The 18,915-nt window shown below is 41.1% G+C and overlaps 1 protein-coding gene across 3 annotated transcripts in view; it reads left to right on the top strand.

Moving 5' to 3' along the window:
- DOCK7 (dedicator of cytokinesis 7) overlaps window positions 1-18,915 on the top strand; it is a 108,422-nt gene that overhangs the window by 62,059 nt on the left and 27,448 nt on the right. Inside the window, exons 16-30 of one of the 3 annotated variants that reach the window (XM_075155621.1) lie at window positions 520-590; window positions 1,417-1,555; window positions 1,753-1,854; window positions 2,127-2,213; window positions 2,971-3,202; window positions 4,482-4,646; window positions 5,551-5,720; window positions 9,585-9,677; window positions 10,887-10,976; window positions 11,988-12,083; window positions 12,187-12,327; window positions 12,480-12,593; window positions 13,619-13,789; window positions 14,559-14,698; window positions 18,296-18,465. In XM_075155621.1, the coding sequence (XP_075011722.1) occupies window positions 520-590; window positions 1,417-1,555; window positions 1,753-1,854; window positions 2,127-2,213; window positions 2,971-3,202; window positions 4,482-4,646; window positions 5,551-5,720; window positions 9,585-9,677; window positions 10,887-10,976; window positions 11,988-12,083; window positions 12,187-12,327; window positions 12,480-12,593; window positions 13,619-13,789; window positions 14,559-14,698; window positions 18,296-18,465 (1,981 nt within the window). Of the gene's footprint in view, window positions 1-519; window positions 591-1,416; window positions 1,556-1,752; window positions 1,855-2,126; window positions 2,214-2,970; window positions 3,203-4,481; window positions 4,647-5,550; window positions 5,721-9,584; window positions 9,678-10,886; window positions 10,977-11,987; window positions 12,084-12,186; window positions 12,328-12,479; window positions 12,594-13,618; window positions 13,790-14,558; window positions 14,699-18,295; window positions 18,466-18,915 lie in introns of those variants that run through there. The other 2 variants (XM_075155619.1, XM_075155620.1) reach the window with 2 other exon arrangements.

Consider the following 18,915-nt stretch of genomic DNA (forward strand, 5'->3'; position numbering starts at 1 on the left):
ATCCCTGTGTTAAAGCAAACCTCGCTGAAATACATTTCAAAATAACAAGTTCAGGGGAATATAAAATTACAGTATTTCAGAACAAAGAGTACATTTGTATAGAGTTTGCAAAGTAACAATGTAGTAGCTAGTATTTTAACCTGAGATGTTTGCGGTGGACACCCTGTGTTTGGAATACCATCTTTACTTCCATGCCAAAAAAATCAAAGGTGATAGGTATACTTGTGTTCAGGGCCAGAAGTGATCAGCAGTTGGTGAAGATCTGTGTGGGGTGGTTACATTCATCAGTTCTTCAGCCATATCTGTGTGGATGTGTAACTGGGATCGTTAAAATTGTGAACTCTTCAGTGACTAAGTACAACGTTGCATGTAAGTGAAGGGGCATGTGACAAGCAGATGTAACTGTACACAGCTGCACAGACTCATGAATGGAGCTGTAAACGTCTCTGCGGGATTATGGAACAAATTCTTGGCACAGTTTCATAGTGGCATTTCTGTGTTTTTTTTAATTTTTTGCAGGTCATCTTTGGCAAATCTAGCTGTCCTGAATTTTCCAAAGAAGCATACACAGCTGTAGTATATCACAACAGGTAAAACACATGACAGCTTGTGACAGGACATGGCCCCATATGGATAGTATGATTCCACCCAAAGGAAGTTTTACCAGTGTGAAAGTGGAGTAACTCACCAGTGACTCTGTCTCAGTGTTAATTATTTAACGATGACTATCTGCATAGCACCCTCAGCAACTGCAGTGTCAGTTGATACTGTCGTTAGAGTTTTGTGATGAGTAGGAACCAAAGTCTTTGTTTGCTCTGGTACAAATCAAGAGCATTGTGTCAGGGGCTGTGATCCTGAGCACGTAGCCCAACTCAGCAGATGCTGTAAGTACAAGCTTCAAGTTAGTAGGCATGAAGATTTACGTTACAAACTTACGTTAGCATGTGCTTTGTGATATTGCTGGAGCCTTTTAGATTTTAGTTACAAGTTGGAAGTACTTGGTCTTGAAAATAATTTCATTGCAAGTGGGGTAAGGAGTGCTGAATCTGGCCTGAACACGTTGCTATCTTTGTAGCTGTACCGGGGGAGATGTACTGGGGAGAGAATCCTGTCCTGCAGCTTGGGGGTTGTGGCAGCCTCCACCTTACACAAGAGTTTATTGCTCAGGGGGAGCAGCGCAGTTCAGAGTGCCTGCGTGAGAAGGGAGCTGCCACTTTCATTTTTTGTGGACTGTAAATGCATATACAAAGTTTTTCCAGTCCTTGGTGATCAGAAAGTGAAGCTTTAATCCCTTGGGATAGTCCATATACTTCCTTCCCTCCAGATACTTTAACTCAAAGGATTTGTCTCAAGTATAAGATAGTAAACCACACTGTTTGTGTTGATGACTCAGTTGAGGGTCTGGTCTCTGCACAGATCACCTGATTTTCATGAGGAAATCAAGATTAAGCTTCCAGCCACTTTAACCGATCACCACCACCTGCTTTTTACTTTCTACCACGTCAGTTGCCAACAAAAACAAAACACTCCCCTGGAGACTCCAGTCGGATACACCGTAAGTGTCTTTCAGTCTTTCTGTTTTTCAGCACAGGATATACTCGTAATGCATTTGTTTGCAATTTGTTTAGCATCACTGTCAACTCATACACCATTGCAGAATTTGAGAATTTGAAGTCAAGCCTGCAAAGTTCAAGAAAGCTTTAAGAAGTGTGTGGTTTTGTTTTTTCTTTTGTTAATTCTTTCTCCTTAAAGTGGATACCGATGCTTCAAAATGGACGGTTAAAGACTGGTCAGTTCTGCCTACCTGTTTCATTGGAAAAACCACCACAGGCTTATTCAGTGCTTTCTCCAGAGGTGAGTTGTTCTTCATGCTGCAAATCAGCAGGAGAATACCTCTGTTAAAAAGTGAAAGAATGTATGTGTACATATATGTGTGTGTGCATGTGTTTTTTTAACTCTTATGTTATTTATTTCTTAAATACTGTTAAGTTTAGACAGGTGTGTGTTTGTGTGTGGGCACGAGTGTGTGATCTGACAATAAAATGAAAAGAAATGGCAATTGTCATTAGAAGTGCCTTAGCTCTGCTGTCTGTCACATCCTCACTCATCTTTCTGTTAACCTGCAGGTTCCACTCCCTGGAATGAAGTGGGTGGATAACCACAAAGGGGTTTTCAACGTAGAAGTTGTTGCTGTATCATCCCTCCACACTCAGGTAAATGTTAAGAGCAGTCATTGTAATCAAAGGAGTTTGATAATCTTTTGACAGTTGAAACACTGTCAAAGTTGATACTGTGAAGAGTATAATGATTACTTGTAGTGAAATTACAATCTCATTTTCAGTTCTGAGCCAGCAGACCTGTTATTCCACATTCTGCTGTGGGTATATTTGAGAAGTTCTGCTTAAAAATATGAGCAGTTTGGCCTTTATTCACAGGGGGTGAACAGCCTACAGTGTTTTCAGACCTCAGACTGTTGTGCTTATACAGCAGGTCTAAAATACAATCCAGGCACGTGATGTTTTCTTGTTTTTCCTTTTCCCCTTTGCCTCTTTTGTTTCTCCGTGTATTTTTCATGTCTGTCTTAGATCTGAAAAGAAAGATGACAATCATTTTGACTAATCATTTCAACTTTTGTTTCATTAATTCCCAGTATGTCATTTGATGTTTCTTGTGTGTTTTATTTGTGTTGTAAATAGTAACAAGATTTTAGTGCATTTTTGTCTGTTTTTCTAAGAATACATAGTCTGTGGATCCTCTAGTTTTGCCCTGACAACTTCTGAACATTGGCTGATTTCAGTTGAATTAGACGTATGGGCAGAGCTCTCAAAGATGTTGCGTTTCTGCTGATTTTGTGAGATTAAATTGTTAGATAGAAGAATGAGGGAGAGAATCTATTCATGAGGTACAAATCCATAGAAAGTGAAGTTACTTTTGGAACTTCTTGCTGATTATTGTTTTTTTTGTGTGTAGGACCCTTATCTTGACAAGTTCTTTGCACTTGTCCATGCTCTGGATGAGCACATGTTCCCTGTGCGAATAGGAGACATGAGAATTATGGAAAACAACTTGGAAAATGAACTGAAGAGCAGCATTTCAGCTTTAAATTCCTCTCAACTGGAGCCGGTAGTGCGATTTCTTCATCTCCTGCTTGACAAACTGATTCTTCTGGTAGTAAGACCTCCTGTCATTGCAGGCCAAATAGGTATTCTATTTAAGTTTTATAGAGAATTACATAGCTGAAAGTTTGACACTTCCAATTTTATCATATTTATGTAGAAATAAAAAAGTCCATTTTTATGCTTTATTTTAGTGCCACTAATATACCATGTATCTTCAAAATAAAACATGCTGGCATCTGGATCAGTGGTGATATACACGGGAGCAATATTTAATACAAAAGTTTTCAAGAATTACTAGTAATTTGGTGTCGAAGTTAAGACACCAGAAAGGGGCCTGACTTTCACGAGTTGGATGCTCAGCATTTTCTTAGCACTGGAGCCTGTTAAGGTGTCTCCATACTGACATTCAGAAACTAAGAATTTCAACCTTACTAGTCACCTTGGAAAATCTTGAAGTAGGTAAGATAAGAAGATACAGATGCTGTATGTTCCTCTAGCTGTTGTGGATCTGATACTGTCAGCATGAATAATCCTTCTTTTTGCTCCCTGTTATGGGCTATGCTCTAGCAGTACAAAAAATCTCAAGTGGAAATCAGGATTAGCAGTTGGGATTTTTTGTAGGAAACTTGAGTTTGGACATGATGGAATATAGCTATCTAAGACTGCTTTAAAAATAGCAATCATTTATTTTAGAAAGGTTATCTTTCTGGGGAAGAATTTTGCTTGAATTTTTTTTTACATTTCAAAGCTTTTTCACTCTTTAAGCGTTCTGCATTGGTTTAGTTTGTCTGTATGGAGGACATTAGTGTCTAGTTTTTAAAAAACTTAAGATTTACAGTCTCCAGCTTCTGTCTGCTTCATCCCTGATTTGTTTAGAATATCTACCTCGGTCCATGTGTAGATTTCTGTGCTCATTTTTAGAACAGATTTTGTTCCAAAACAGAATGGAATTGTTCTTTTTGATACAGTTTATATTTTGGCTAAGGCTTAAATGGAGGAAGTAATTAACTGGGAAAAGTATGATAAATATCCAAAGGATATTATCCATCAATTAAACAAGGACTTGATCTTGTTACCATTGCAGTTGATGACCAAAGTTGGTCTGATTCCAGAAATCAGGCCTAAATTCATTAAATCAGTTATTAATAAAAGTGGAAGCTTATCACTGCAACACCTGTCTTCCTGCCAAGCTGTTTATTAGACCTAGTTCAAATACCAGGTTCAGTTTTTCGTGAGAAATGCTTGCTATACTCTTAACAAGCTTCACCATTTATCCTTTAGAAGGTGGACTAGATGCACATTTAGGATTTGCTCATGGGTACTTCTGCAGTCTAAAACAAACTCCTCACTTATTACTTTCAGTTAACCTGGGCCAAGCATCTTTTGAAGCGATGGCATCAATCATAAACAGACTTCACAAGAACTTGGATGGAAACCAGGACCAGCATGGCAGAAACAGCCTTCTTGCTTCCTATATTTATTATGTTTTTCGCCTACCAAATACCTATCCCAACTCACCATCACCAGGTAGCTCCTTTTTCATTTCATTTCAAGTCACAGTTTGTTAAAAGCAAGCAGAAATTGCTTGCTGGCAGGTGCTCTTGAGCTCCAACTGCATGGCTGGTTCCCTGCCAAGCCTGGTTATTAACTTTCCCTATGATCCAGCGTAGCCGTTTACAAGATGAGTTTAATTACAGTTAGCCATGTCAGAGATTTAACTATTTGATGATCTTAAATAACAGTGTCACCGCTGAAAGACCATGAGGCTAAATTATGGCAAAATACTGGGGTTTTTTTAGTTTTGTTTTCTGTAGCAAGTTAGACAGATGTGGTACGCTCTTGGCCTGTCATGTTTCCCAGTCTCCTTCACTAGTACTTTTGCATTTTTATCCAGTTCCAGCAGAAGTTGAAACGCTGGCAAAGGAAGGTGAAATACTTGAAAACGCATGTCTGGGTACAGGAGGGAGACAAATTAATTCTGCCCCTGCTGAGAACAAGGGATATATCTGCATGGGGGAAGAGTCGGTGCGAATGACAGCCGCAGAAAACTAGGCTTTGGAAGGACTGTTGTGCACAGCGCTTGCTTCTTGCATAGAGTGGAAAACCTCTGAGAGGGGTTGGGAAGGATGAGTAGTTAAAGGTCTGGAAAGTATCCCTTTAGCTAAAGACATGCCTCACACTGGCTGCCTAAATCCACAGGGAGCTTCCTGCTTCCCACAGATCAATGGATAAAATAGCTTTTTAATCCCATCCCTTTCTCCCTGCTGCTTGCCTTGGAGAACCAGGCAGGGGGAGGCACAGGGAAGATTTCATTACGGGCCAGACGTGCTGGTTATACAAAGGGTTTGCTGCATCAGGCTGGTGTAAAGCAGCATGGGATGAAGGCTCTGACTGATGGTCTAACAGGATGTTCTTTCATACACCACCGAAGGTCCCGGTGGCTTAGGAGGATCAGTGCATTATGCCACCATGGCTCGATCGGCTGTCCGACCGGCAAGCCTGAACTTGAACCGCTCACGGAGCCTCAGCAACAGCAACCCAGATATCTCTGGGACCCCCACCTCGCCAGACGATGAGGTTCGCTCGATCATTGGCAGTAAGGTACGCATGCAGGGCTGAGGGTCTCACAGGAGCTTCAGCATCTTTTATTTAATCTTTAGAGAAATAATGGGGAAGTTTTTGTGATTTTTTTTCCTATGAAAAGATGTCCTTACTAATGGCCCCTTCTCAGGCTTTTTCTGGCAGTTGCTGATAACACTACTGAAACTCCACTCCTTGAAAATAGTTGCTGATCTCTCTGACTCGCTGGAGACCATCCTGGCAGTGTTACTTCCACAAGTGTGGTGGTTAGGAGCGAGAGTCCTTCTGGGGTTGTCTCCCCAAGACTAGCAGGACAAGAATGGTTTTACTACCTCACTTTTCACATGGCCAGCAGCCGTATCCTCTGACCAGCTCTGTTATGTCTCCCCAAACCTCGCATCCCCTTCCTTGCCGCCCTGTGATCCCACTCCTACCTGCCAAACCAAAACTCTCTCTTCTCCTCTGCATTCAGCACTAATGGCTGCTCAGATCCTCTCTACTATTTATGTCCAGAGCAGGTACCTTGCACACAGCAGGAATATTCCTAGTCTCTGCATGGGCCAGAGAGGATTTCGGATGGTTAGTGAGTGAGCCATAGCCCGGCCAGCCGAGCTGCGGTGTGAATTTATGGTGTGCTAACTCTGTACCCACAGTGACTCCCCACATCTAAAAGTGACTTTCCAGTGTGGGCATATTAGTGCAGGGCATCTGGCATGGCCTTAATTTGGCTCTTAAGGGCTCAGTATATGCATCTCCTGCAGAAGGGCATGTCCCTCTCTGGTGACTTCCAAGTACATAGGACTGCTACAGCCCCAGTTCGACCACGTCGGTTTTGTGCCTAGGTGAGATGAGCCAGGGCAAATCTGCTGTGTTGGTAATTCCCTTCCCTGAGAGGGGTGCCTTAGCTTGTTTGGGTTGTCTTTTTTTAATCTTCAAGCTGTGATAACTTACACCAAGATGAGACGCTTTCCCACCTGTGACCCTTCACTCTTCCAGTGCAGATGAATTCCTGAGCCCTTTGAGAGAACTGTTGTGTTCGATCCTTTGGAAGATCAGTAAGCAAGTTTGTTAATAAAGCCATCAGCCTGACCAGACAGGCTTGACACTGGTCGGTCCTGGGTTTTATAAGAGCAAGAAAAACAGTTTCAGAAAGAGGTTACCAATTTTAAATGTATAACAACCTAATTTGCTGACCAAATAAGAGGCTGAAGAAGTGTGGGTAGGCAAATCATTATTTCTTACATCAAAGTTTAAGACTTAGAAGTCTTAAAATATTTTAAAGACCACTTCAGTATGTTGCTAATTAAACATCCCCGACCTTTCATGAAATGCCATAGGCAGTAATGTGCATATGGAATTTACATAGGCTATCAGAAGTTTAACGCGTGCTGGCTTAGTGAATAATGTCACAATACAAAGTGAAGAGAGATTTTCTTCTAGAGATGTACTCCAAGCTTTAAAGAAAAACCTATTCAGTGAAAAATTGTTGAGGGAAAAGTTCCCTTTAGGATAGTCTGAGCATCAGAAATTAAGCTCAGTCTGGACTATACAGACTTTTGGTTGAGTAGAATTATTTCTGCTTGTTAATATCAATAGACAAAAATAAGAGACTTCTTGAGACGTTGAAAAGAGTAAAAGGGTGCAAAAATTCCTATTCTGTTTCTCCAAATAATGGCTTAAGCACATATACCCAAATAGGGAACCTGCACTTCAAATCTATCATGGGAGGCTTTCTGCTTTAAAAAAAAAACAAATAGTGTTTTGTTGTTTGATGGAAGTCTTCAGAGTCCAGTCCTGTATTGCTTTTTATTGTAGTGTAAGATATTTATAGGTTTGGTAAATACGCTTTAAGTCTCACCTTTATCAGCTTCCTACTTAATTTTGAAAATTCAAGTAGTCATGCCCTTTACAGGATTTGGAAGATTTCTGTTTATTTTCATAACAGAGGAGGTTTTAGGTCTGTCACTTATTTTGTCTTCATTTGTGAATTAAGGCCATGTAAATTTTATTCCCTACTAAAGCAAATTTATTAAGTGTCTGAAAAGACCTATGATGAGATTTTATGCTTCAAGTGTTCCTGAAATGTTGGAGATGTGCTGGGGAAAAAACAGAAAAGATTGTGGAGTTTCATCGCTCCGACAGTGGATTTTCACAAATGTGTGTTATGTTCCTGCACAGATCCAGCTGCAGGTTGAACCCCAGAGATAGAACAGAATTTAATAGCAGTTTTGTGAACTTTTGAGTGACTCTGCCAAGCAATAAGAAGCTCTTGTACTCTTATTTTCCAAAGAGGGAAGAATCTTTCTCTTTTCAGATTTTTACAAAAGGACATCTGCTTCTGCAAACACAGTATATGTTTAACTTTTATCCTCAGAAAGAGAGTGACATGATTAGAAAGCTTGTGAGCAGAAATGTGAGTGTGATAAAGGCATTTTCAAAATTAGACCTGATTTTACAAAACAGGAGCTTAGTTCAGCATTCTGCAAAGTCCTTTCGACTTTAATTCACTGTGAGCAAAATAAAGCATGTTTATGGGTCTGAGCAGGGCAGAGAGCTTTGATTTATTTCTTCCAAAAAGTAATTGAGATTAAAACACTCTCCTTATGTGTGCTCAGTATTTTTTTTTATTGGACATCTTAAGCAAAATTACAGCATTGCTGTACTCTGCATAGAGGATAGCTCAGTGGATTAATGGTTCGAGTCCCGGGTTACAGCTCTCATGCTGGGTTCAACCTTGAGGTGGATTTTTCTTTGCTCAGAGAAAGAGATTGTTAAGCTTGGTGGACTTTGCAGCTGATGATAATCTCTGTGATGAAATGGCCTGCACCTTTGCTTCATGTATTGGGAAAAAGCCCTAAGTTGGCACAGAAACGACGATGAAAGCTGTCCCTCAGGTGAGGGTTGAAACCAATGTGTGGAATTTATAAGGAACTGCTATTTGGTTGTGGCATTGCAAAACTGCCTCCATTAGAGCTGGTTCTTGGGACCCTGGAAAGTCCACTGCATCCCACTGAATGTTCCTGACTTGGGAGCAGCCTGGGTGACAACCACAAGTTTAAATTTTTCCTTTTCTTCTTTCTGAGTGACTTGAGCGGAGAGAGAGGAGGGATCCGCAGTAATTTTGCCCATGTGATCCATTGCAGGAGTAGAATTTGGAATACAAACTAGATTGAGCTTTTAAAAAGCAGGATGATTTTTGAAATATTTTGCTTGGCAGAGCAGGTTGGTTCCAGAAAAGGTATGTGCTCTTTCCTCTCTTTGCCACATTGCCCAGAGAAAATACCCAAAGGTCCATGTGAAATCCTGTTCACAGGGTTACTCTACCAGCGGTGCTGGATTTTTATTCCATGAGTAGGAAACCCTGTGAGAGCTGACAGTCTTCTCAAAGTTTCTCAGCATTTCCATAAGAGCTGTAGAGCTTATAAACTGCGGGCTAACAAGCAGTCCACCCTAAAAGTGCTGGCAACCTCAGAGAGCATCCTTTGTGGTTTTCACATCTGTGCAGCAGTTTTCCTCTGTCGCGCTGTAAATCTGGGCTGGCTCCGTCTACTGAAGTGAATGGGTTTAAACGGATCACAGCAAGGGCGGGATTTTTCAGGAGGAAGATAGTTTTTGAATGTCAAGCATTACAGATAGGACAGGTTGGACCGGAGCTGTCAACAGTATTAATGTGGTGTATGTGTGTGATGAGATATAAAATAATCCTCTGGACTAAAATATCTCAACAGACACCTGGGAATTCGGGCTGCTTTAACAGTGCTAACGGGTGATGTGTTTGCAGTGTACCCGGTTTGATTGCTTTTAAGGACTAAACTTTGACTACTGTATGGCATGCAACATGTAATATTTCTTTCCTTTCCCAACTGCTTTCTGTTACATGCCCAGGGTTTAGACCGCTCCAATTCCTGGGTAAACACTGGTGGTCCAAAAGCAGCCCCATGGGGATCCAACCCCAGCCCAAGTGCAGAGTCAACACAGGTGGTGTCTTCGGTAGAGGTTTTTCTGGCTTTGTTTTCCCTGATGTTTCCCTGTAGAGTATCTTCCTTTCGGTGTATACTCCGATTTTGGTGGTTTGTTTTTTTTATGATTTATTTATTCCTTGAAAACTTCATGAGTTTTATTTTATAAATTAGCATCTTCTCCCCTACCACCTCACCACACTGCATGAGAACCTCAAAATGCGTGAACGCGTCCCCTTCTTTCATTTCAGTGGTTGCTGGTCTGTGAAATGTAAATGCTGTGACTGCTTTTATTTTCTTTTCTCTCTCTTTCTCTCTCTAACACTAGTTTCAGCTTCAGGTGGAGCACATTTCTAAAAGTGGGAACATTAATCACAGCTTCGTAGTTTTGTCCATGTTTGCCTTTTCTTTTGGTGTTGTGAACCATTTTGCCATTTTCATCAAGCATTTAGTATTCATCGTCAAGTAATCCTTCATGACTGTTTGAGTGGAATATTGTTAAACCAAAATTAATTACCACGTGTAAAATTCTCTCTTAAAACATGTAAATTTGAGTGCTGGAACCAGTGACTTGCTAGGGCCAATTGTATCTGTTCTATGTTGCAAAGTATGAAAACTTTACAGCAGCTTCAGTCGGAAAGACTTAACTTATTTAGCCCCCATTGCCTGCTGCTTTCCACTGCATGATTGCCTTGAACGTACCTCTCAACTGTACCTTCTTTCAAGTTTATCGGTCTTCCAGAAATATTTAGTCTGAGTTCACTTGTACTCATGGCAAATTGTTTCCATCAGAAACAGAACTTCAGTAATTTTCTCATTCCCTGTGCCAGCAGCAGCGTTGCTGTGGGGTACATCCCCACGTGCTCGGTCTCTGATAGATTGAGAGGTATGGACTGAAATTACAAGTATTACTTCCTTGACATATGCATGTTGATAAAATACAATGATGAAAAAGTTTCATGCTTTGCAGCATTAAGTGTTTTTGTGCATAAAAACATGCAGTTACTGAAATAGCCTATATGTCTTAAAACAATAAAAAGTACTGTCATTTTGTTTAAACCAAACCTGTAAATGAATAAGAGTTTGAGAATGCATAAAAAGATGTAAAGACAGTAAAATCCTATGGTTGGAACAGTATTTTTGTAAACGTACATTGTCCTTGAGCTGCAAAAACCATCCATAGCAAACTTTAATGTCCTGTCATCATTCATTCATCTCCACTCCGTAGGCTACGGATCGAAGTTGTAATCGTATGTCTTCGCACACTGAGACGTCAAGTTTCTTACAAACATTAACAGGACGATTACCAACTAAAAAGGTAGATTTCAGTGAAGACAATTGATATTGTGGGGCAGGGAGGTCAAGTCATTCTGAAAAGATGATGCAATCTATTCTTTTATTTATAGCCTGATTTTTCCGAGGTCATTAGGAACTGCTGTTGCTTAGCACCTCTGAATATCCAGGCTGTAGTGAATACGAAGTATTCTGACAGAGTTGAATTGGGAAGAATAAAATGATCAGGAGTAGCTTGTCTGATTTAATGTCTATACTGTTTGGAGCCAGTTTATTACTGGCTTTCAAAAAATATGAAGTAGCACTGTCTACACATGTAAATGATACATTCTTGTGTGCAAAATTATAATGCGTTAGATGGCTAGCATTACGGATGTGTGCTGACCTCGGTTATTTAGATGTTAACCCAAAGTGACTCCAGAAAGTGAATGGGACTTACTTTGGAAGCGCACTCCCTTAGAGGAGGCGAGATCCTACTAAACAATGTCAGAGAGGCAAAATGCCTGGCTTTTTGCGTAATGAAAATGTGATCGCTGACAACGTCCAGTCTGGGGGTTGGTCCTTCCGAGAAAAGAAATCAAAAAGATGTTTCTTAGCCCCACGTTTATTTCTTACTGTTTTAAGTCCTTTCTCGCAGTAAATATACATCTTTGTACAAATCACTTTATATGTCCACTTTTTACTCCTTTTTCCTGCAAAAATCAGACCAGGCAGAAAGGTAGACTTTTAAACTGAACTAATTTGAGCACCAAACTTTTTTTTTGGGTGGGTGGAAAATTCTTTTGACACTTGAAATTCAATTTCGGAGCAAGATGCTGTGAAACGTTCTCACATCACATATCATAACATCATCCTTCATTGTTAGTTGGGGTTTTCTTTAAGGGATGCCACCACTGCTGTCATGTTCCCAGTTATTTATTTTGCTTAACCTCATTGTTTGCCATACTTTCCGTGGACCGTGCTACCATTTCTCATGCGGACTGTTTTGAGAGCTGATCTTGAGGCTCGGACTAACTCTGGATTTGAATCTGTGTAGCTTTTTCATGAAGAGCTGGCCTTACAGTGGGTTGTGTGCAGCGGGAGTGTGCGGGAGGCAGCCCTACAGCAGGCCTGGTTCTTCTTCGAGCTGATGGTGAGCAAACTGGGAACACCTTGCTTATTGTCTTACAGTTCATAGTTTAAAACACGAACGGCAACAACCGCAAGTGACTTTGTTGTAATTTATATTCCTATAGGTGAAAAGCATGGTGCATCATTTGTATTTTGCTGACAAACTGGATGCACCAAGAAAGAATCGTTTTCCTGAGCGTTTCATGGATGATGTAACTGCTTTGGTCAGCACAATTGCCGGTGATATAGTCTCTCGGTTTCAGAAGGTAATGGCAAACAATTAAACTGAACCCCGGTCAGAGCTCAGGCACCAGACCTCCTGCATGTTTGCTGGTGCCTAGACCAGGAATTGTTGTTTGAAAACATACAGTGTGCTCTTCTTCATTTTCTTTCCTGTTTTTCTCTTCCTTCTCTCCAGGATACAGAAATGGTTGAAAGGCTCAACACCAGTCTTGCATTTTTCCTCAATGACCTGTTGTCTATCATGGACAGAGGATTTGTTTTTGCTCTTATTAAGACCTGCTACAAACAGGTGAATGCAGATAAATATTATGACTTAACTGTGAACCGTAGCATAGCCTATTACTCTAATTTTCTTTGGACAGACAGTAAAGTATGGGCACAGAATTCTGCTATTCAGGTCTTTTTAGAGCAAGCAAGCCATTCTCAGTGGTGGTTTAGAGTTTACACACTTCTGATTACACTCTTAAATGTCAGTTGGGAGTAATTCCCTTCAGTGAATGGACATACAGCAGGAAGGAGGAATTATTCCCTCTGCTCACCATGTTTGGAGTAATTGAACCAAAAATTAGTAGGAGGTTTTGTGAGGGAGCTCAGACTACCATGGTTTGTCAGCGGGTCTCTCAAGGACACATTGGCCCTCTATGATCATATTGATCACCAAGCTCCCCATCCATCCTTCTGAGGATGCAAGGTCTCCTCCCCCATAAGGAGGGTTCCTACGTTATGCATTGGGAAGCTTATTTGCAATGTTGTGGCAGGGAAATCATCTTGAACCACTAAGTTTCATTTGACTGCAAACATCCGTGCTGACACTGTGTACAAAGGAGATGGCGAGGTATCAGGAGCTTAGGCTTAGACTCATTTTTGCTGCAGAGTCTAAAACATTTTATATAAGAGGCAAGAACAGCAGTAGCATTTGAGCTTTGTTTCCTGCTGTATATTAGCCAGCCTGCATCTTTGACCTGTTAGTGCATCACACTGTGTGGTTCTGCTTCTCACAACTCCCTATGAAATCAATAGGATGTGGCAATCATATGTGAAGCACATATTTCTTCAATTGCTTATATAAACATGGCTGTTATATACATCTTGTATTGATATATGTGCCGTTGGCTGGAATGTATGGCTCCTGCACATCAGAAGTTTGATCTGTAGCACAAGGAAGTGCTGTGGATGTGACCATTTAATGACGTTAAGCTCTTCAGTTCTTGCTTTGGAAGTGTTTTTGGGGAGCAGCGGTGGGACAGGGGGGCTGGTGCTGCATTTATACTCCCTTTTGGTGCTAACTGCAATGTTATGGGCTAAACTTGCCAGGTGTCTTCAAAGCTGTATTCCTTAACAAATCCAAGTAATCTGGCATCTTTGAGGCTGGACTTCCTTCGCATCATTTGCAGCCACGAACACTACGTCACCTTGAATTTACCCTGCAGCTTGCTCACACCGCCTGCATCTCCATCACCATCTGTGTCTTCAGCAACTTCTCAGGTATGCTGTGACAAGGATCCTTTGTCAAAATGCAAGCTGAGCTTTGTTCTGAGGCCTAAACCATACGAGGCCGTTGTATCACCTGTATTTTCAGTCTCTGCTTGCTAATATTTTTTGGAAGTGTTTATTTAGAAATTAGTTTTTCCTGCCACATAGGTTTTGACTTCTTTTGATCTTTTATTATTGAAAAAAGAATGCCGATATCCCTGTCCTCATAGGGACTACACATATTTCTGTCCTTAGGGACCTAGTCCCCTCCTATTTTGGACAAATGCATGAACATAAAGAAGATGCTTTGTCCAATGTTACCCTTTTCTTACAAAACAAGGGTCTTTCTAGCGCACTGTGGCTTAGTCCTAGCCTGCTCAGAAAAAGTAATTTGAATTAGCAAGTGTGTCATTCAGGTGGATTAATTAATTGCAAAATTACGTAAACTAAATCAAATTAAAGCCTTCTTAAGCCTGAATAAGAGCATCCATACCCGAGTTAAAATTTTAACTAATCCACTTTTAAAGGTTATTTGGCTTAACTTCCGTAAGGCCTGCCCTGTAAATGGGAAGGCAATAACAACAAACAGAATTAATAAAAGATTTAGTGAGCTTGCATGTAATGTAAGTAGATGTGCCTAGATCCAAACAAAAAAGGGAAAAGGTAGTTTATGTGAGATTGTCTTTAATTCTGAAAACTGCTTCTAATATATTTCATAAGCTTTGACTCTGTGTTCCAAGGGGCCTCATTATGCAACTTCTGAAACTTGATTTTTTCACAGAGTTCTGGGTTCTCCACAAATGTCCAAGACCAGAAGATTGCAAATATGTTTGAATTGTCTGTGCCTTTCCGCCAACAGCATTACTTGGCCGGGCTTGTGTTAACAGAATTGGCTGTCATTTTAGATCCTGATGCAGAAGGGTAAATCTTTACAATTTTTTTTCCCAAGAGTTTTCGGTAATTCCAAGCAAACGATGGATGCAAAGCAAGTTCTGGCATGACCAGAATTGATTTAAATTTGTGAGCTGAGAAGATAAGAAACCAGTTCTTTAAGAATCCTCTTCTTTCTCCCTGCCTCTTGTATTCTTACTTCCCTTACTTCCTTAGCCCTGACTCTGTAAACATGATTTCAGTCACATTTTTCCAGCTGAGAAGAAGGGAAAGAGGTTCCTGCTGGAGCCCCCAGCTGCCACAGGGGCATTGCTGGAGCTCCAAGAGGAAAATAGCTTTTCTCAATTGTAACACAAAAATAATTTCCAACATTTAGGAATTCTCTGTTGCTGGTGGTTTTAAGTGTTACAATGTATTTCACCTGTGGTCCTCCCAGCTCTTTTTAAACGTAAATTATGCATTGATGAGGCCCCTGCGGGTTACATAAATAGACAAATAGAGTCAAGCATGCAGAGTTTGTCGGCAACGTGCCTGGCTTGCGCAGCAAATAATTTTCTGTAGCCTGTAGTTCTGACATCCAGTCTGTTACTTGTGTTATTTAGGGCTATGTTCTGCCTTGCCTCTTTAAAATGGATTTCAATGGAAATTACTGATTGCCGCCACAGTCCCAAGCTCTCTCGCAGGCATTTTTCTCAAGGTGGACTCAGAAATATCAGCCGAGTCAACAAATGCTGATGATTCATGGTTAATTCTGCCCCTTTACCAAGAGGTCTCAGGACTTAAACATTCGTTCCTGTTGGAGAAGAAAGTGATGCCATAAATTAGAATATTTTCTTGTATATGTGCATAGCACACTGCAGTCCCATCTGTTTGACCTGAAATGGAAAAAGCAGCAAATCTTTACCCATATACACTGTCTGCAGAAATCCTTTTTGTAGCATAGGAACATCCTGCTCACTGTTAGAAATCAGGTCCTGTCTCTGACCATGTCTGCCCTTGTTCTTCACAAACTTTCTGTTCTCACCTACCTGCCTCTTGTGCTCTCTCACGTTGCTATTCTCGGCGCTTAAGCGTGGTCCAGGATGGTAATCTCTGCCCAGCTGCACAAGGAGGTATCAGCATGATGTTGCTGGTGTCCCCTGGGGAGACAGCTCCTCTCTCAAACCTCGTCTAGACAGAAAAAGCCCCCTGATACCAGGTCAGCTCTGGAGATGCATTTTGATCAAAGCTCCTGAATTTTGGTGGAGATGTATACCAGTAATGCATTTGGGTTTTATTGTTTTCCAGAATGACTTGTAGTTTTGCAGCTTATTAGCTGTTCTCAGGCTTCAGCCTTCTGCATTTGCCCTGGTAGATCCACCGTATAAAGTAAACCAGTCTGTTCAGATCTGCTCTTCCCTTGCCTGTGAAGACTTTTAACAGTCATATAGTATCATCAGCAGGTTATTAGTACAGGATTCAGACATGCCTGCCGTTAAAATTGGAAAAAGCTCAGAATTGTTCCCAGTTGCATTATCCTGCAGCAGGGGTGGAGAGGGATGTCCATCTACTTGCTTATTGTGTTAGAGCTTTGCCTTGGGTCTTGATAGGTGATACAGAGCCCTAAACTGTTCTGTCCTTGCTGTTTTTGCTCCATTAGCAAAATTGAACGTTGAATTTTAGCTCACCCATTTTATAAGAGCTCTTTGGATTGAGTTGGAAGGAAAAGACTGCGGTACCCTGGTGCCTGAAGGGGGTGCGTTAGATAGATCCCTCTGTGCTGGGTGCTGTACAGTAACACGGTACGTTGCAGTCCTCCTCCGGAGCGCTTGCGGTCTAAAAGATGAGACAACATGCGGATGAAACAAGCCAGCTGAATGTGACAGCTGCAGGAATGGAGAACAGAGAGCGAGTCCAAGCAGCTAGACCCTGAACAGATTGTCTCTGCAAACAATGCTGTGGTGCTGTGGTTATTAATTCAGAATAATTATCGTTGCTCATTTCATAGTGGCCATGTTGCCCATATTGACTGATGTTACAGAACAGAAGTGAGAAAATCGGAATTTGGCCCTAAGTATTCAGTGACAAAAGTCAGTTTTCCAAAAGTGTGTGGTCTTGACACAAATTCAGACCAGGGCTGAGATAACAGAGGGGACAGTTGGAGGGTGGCGAGGTCAATTCATTGCATTATCAGTCAGGAAGATTAGTGGGCTGTATTTCCTCCTCTTCGCTGTGGATCGATCCAGCACTATACTTGCTCTGTTCCGGAAAAGTGAAAAAGAAATCCGTGTAGCCCCAGGTCTGAATTATGCTGCTTTGTTTGGATGCGTTTTCCCTATCCAGTTCTATGGCCTGCAGGATAGTTTCCCTTGAACTGTTAGAAACACAACTTAGGTGCCACTCCTTCAAAATAATACAAAGACTTTTCTTTAACCTTAATCTGAAGGAACCAGTCACTTAAATAAGCATTTCCTTCCTAGTTGTTAAGGGTCTCACTAATTACACAAACAAGCAATTGTAGGATCTCATTACGGCTTGATTAAAAAACACAGGAAAGAAAAGTAGCTACAACTAGCTAATATCCTCCTAACCTGTACTGGTGTTTTTTAAATCATTTTAAACCCCCAACAATCCAGTCAAAGCCTCTCGCCTTTTTTAACCAGAACTCAACTCTACTTTTCAGGTAAAGTGGATACTGCCTGAAATTCAGCACTTGTTTTAATACCTCAGGTCTGAACATTGAAGCTTATGTTTTGCTAATGCATAATGTATGGGCTTCCTTGGCTGCTTCATGCATGGGGTAAAGTTGTCTTCTTGGCCTGGTTTGCCTACAGAAGCAAATAGCTACAGAGATACCTGCTATTTGCTCTGAGAGAGTTTTGCCTCTGTGTGGTGGCTGAGGGAATTGAGAGGAGCAGAGCGAGTTCTTGAGAGATTCAGGGGAGTTTGTGTTTTCCAGGCACGAGCACCGAGGAGGTTCACGCAGGGTGCCCTGCAACAGGGGATGGTGCTTGGGCCCTGCCGTCGTTTGCATCTTAATAATGAGGAAGGCCGTTTTTTGCTGTTTTTCCTCCTGCTCCTCCATTTCTTTGACGCTTTTTATTCAGAATTATGGATCTGTAGTCTACTGTTTTGGTTGAATAATTGCATGGAGGGTTGGGGCACTGAAGCAGAAAATTCCTAATCGTTTGATAAAAGCAATGTTCTGTCTTACGAGGGCTTTTCTCTCTGTAAATGGTGATAAATGGAAACAAAAAAGAACACAACAAATAGTTTCACTAAACCCACTGTCCTCTCAAGTTTCTCTCCCTGTTTTCCATATTCCCCAAATTCTCCTAACGGTCTTTAATAAACTTGATACTTCAGCATAGCAGTAGCTGAGGCTTTGTTTTTGTATGGAAAATATGAGAGTGTTCACATTATATTGGGTGTGCACCTCCGCAAGATATTTCTGTACATTTTATATGGCGTAATGAAAAGCCAGCCATTTGTAAAATCCACGGGAGATCAAAAAATATGTGTAATGGCAGTTTATGTGAAATTAAAAATAAAAACCAGGATTTTTTTTTTTTTAAGCCACTTAGTTACAAAGTATAGTTTGCTTTGAAGATATTAACTAATCTGTGTGACCCAACTCTCTTTTAACAGTTTATTTGGATTGCATAAGAAGGTTATCAATATGGTACACAATTTACTGTCCAGTCACGACTCGGATCCGCGGTACGCTGACCCACAGGTAAAGGCCCGGGTGGCAATGCTGTATCTACCTCTGATCGGCGTGATCATGGAAACCGTGCCTCAGCTTTATGACTTTACAGGTATTTTATATTCTGTGCTTTCAGTGTATGTTCATCTGCTCACAAGATTTAAGTGGTTTTGTTCTGAAATAGAACAACAAAACCAACCCTTTACTGTTGGATGAGATTGTTTCTATTTCTGAATTATAACATGTTTTCACATCCATTTCCTAAGCTGCACTTGCAAAATATGTCCTCAATGACTGTTAACGCTCAGAAGCTGCATTTGCCTACTTGTTTGCATGAAGTGAAAAACTAGCAATGCATTTTAGTTTACGTCTGACTGGCGCCTGTATATCCATAGCCAGCCTCCCTCTATGTCTCTAACCTGCTTAAAAAGTCACCCCACATACTGTACAATTCGCATAACAATTCCAAAGGATAAGCAGAGTTCCTCCTCTGCTTTTTAGTATGTGCTCTGTCAGTTCGTTTCAGGTGTGCCTTGCACAGTGTCCTGAAGAGCAGCGTAAG

Source organism: Calonectris borealis, chromosome 8, assembly GCF_964195595.1.
Source record: "Calonectris borealis chromosome 8, bCalBor7.hap1.2, whole genome shotgun sequence".
NCBI lineage: Eukaryota > Metazoa > Chordata > Aves > Procellariiformes > Procellariidae > Calonectris > Calonectris borealis.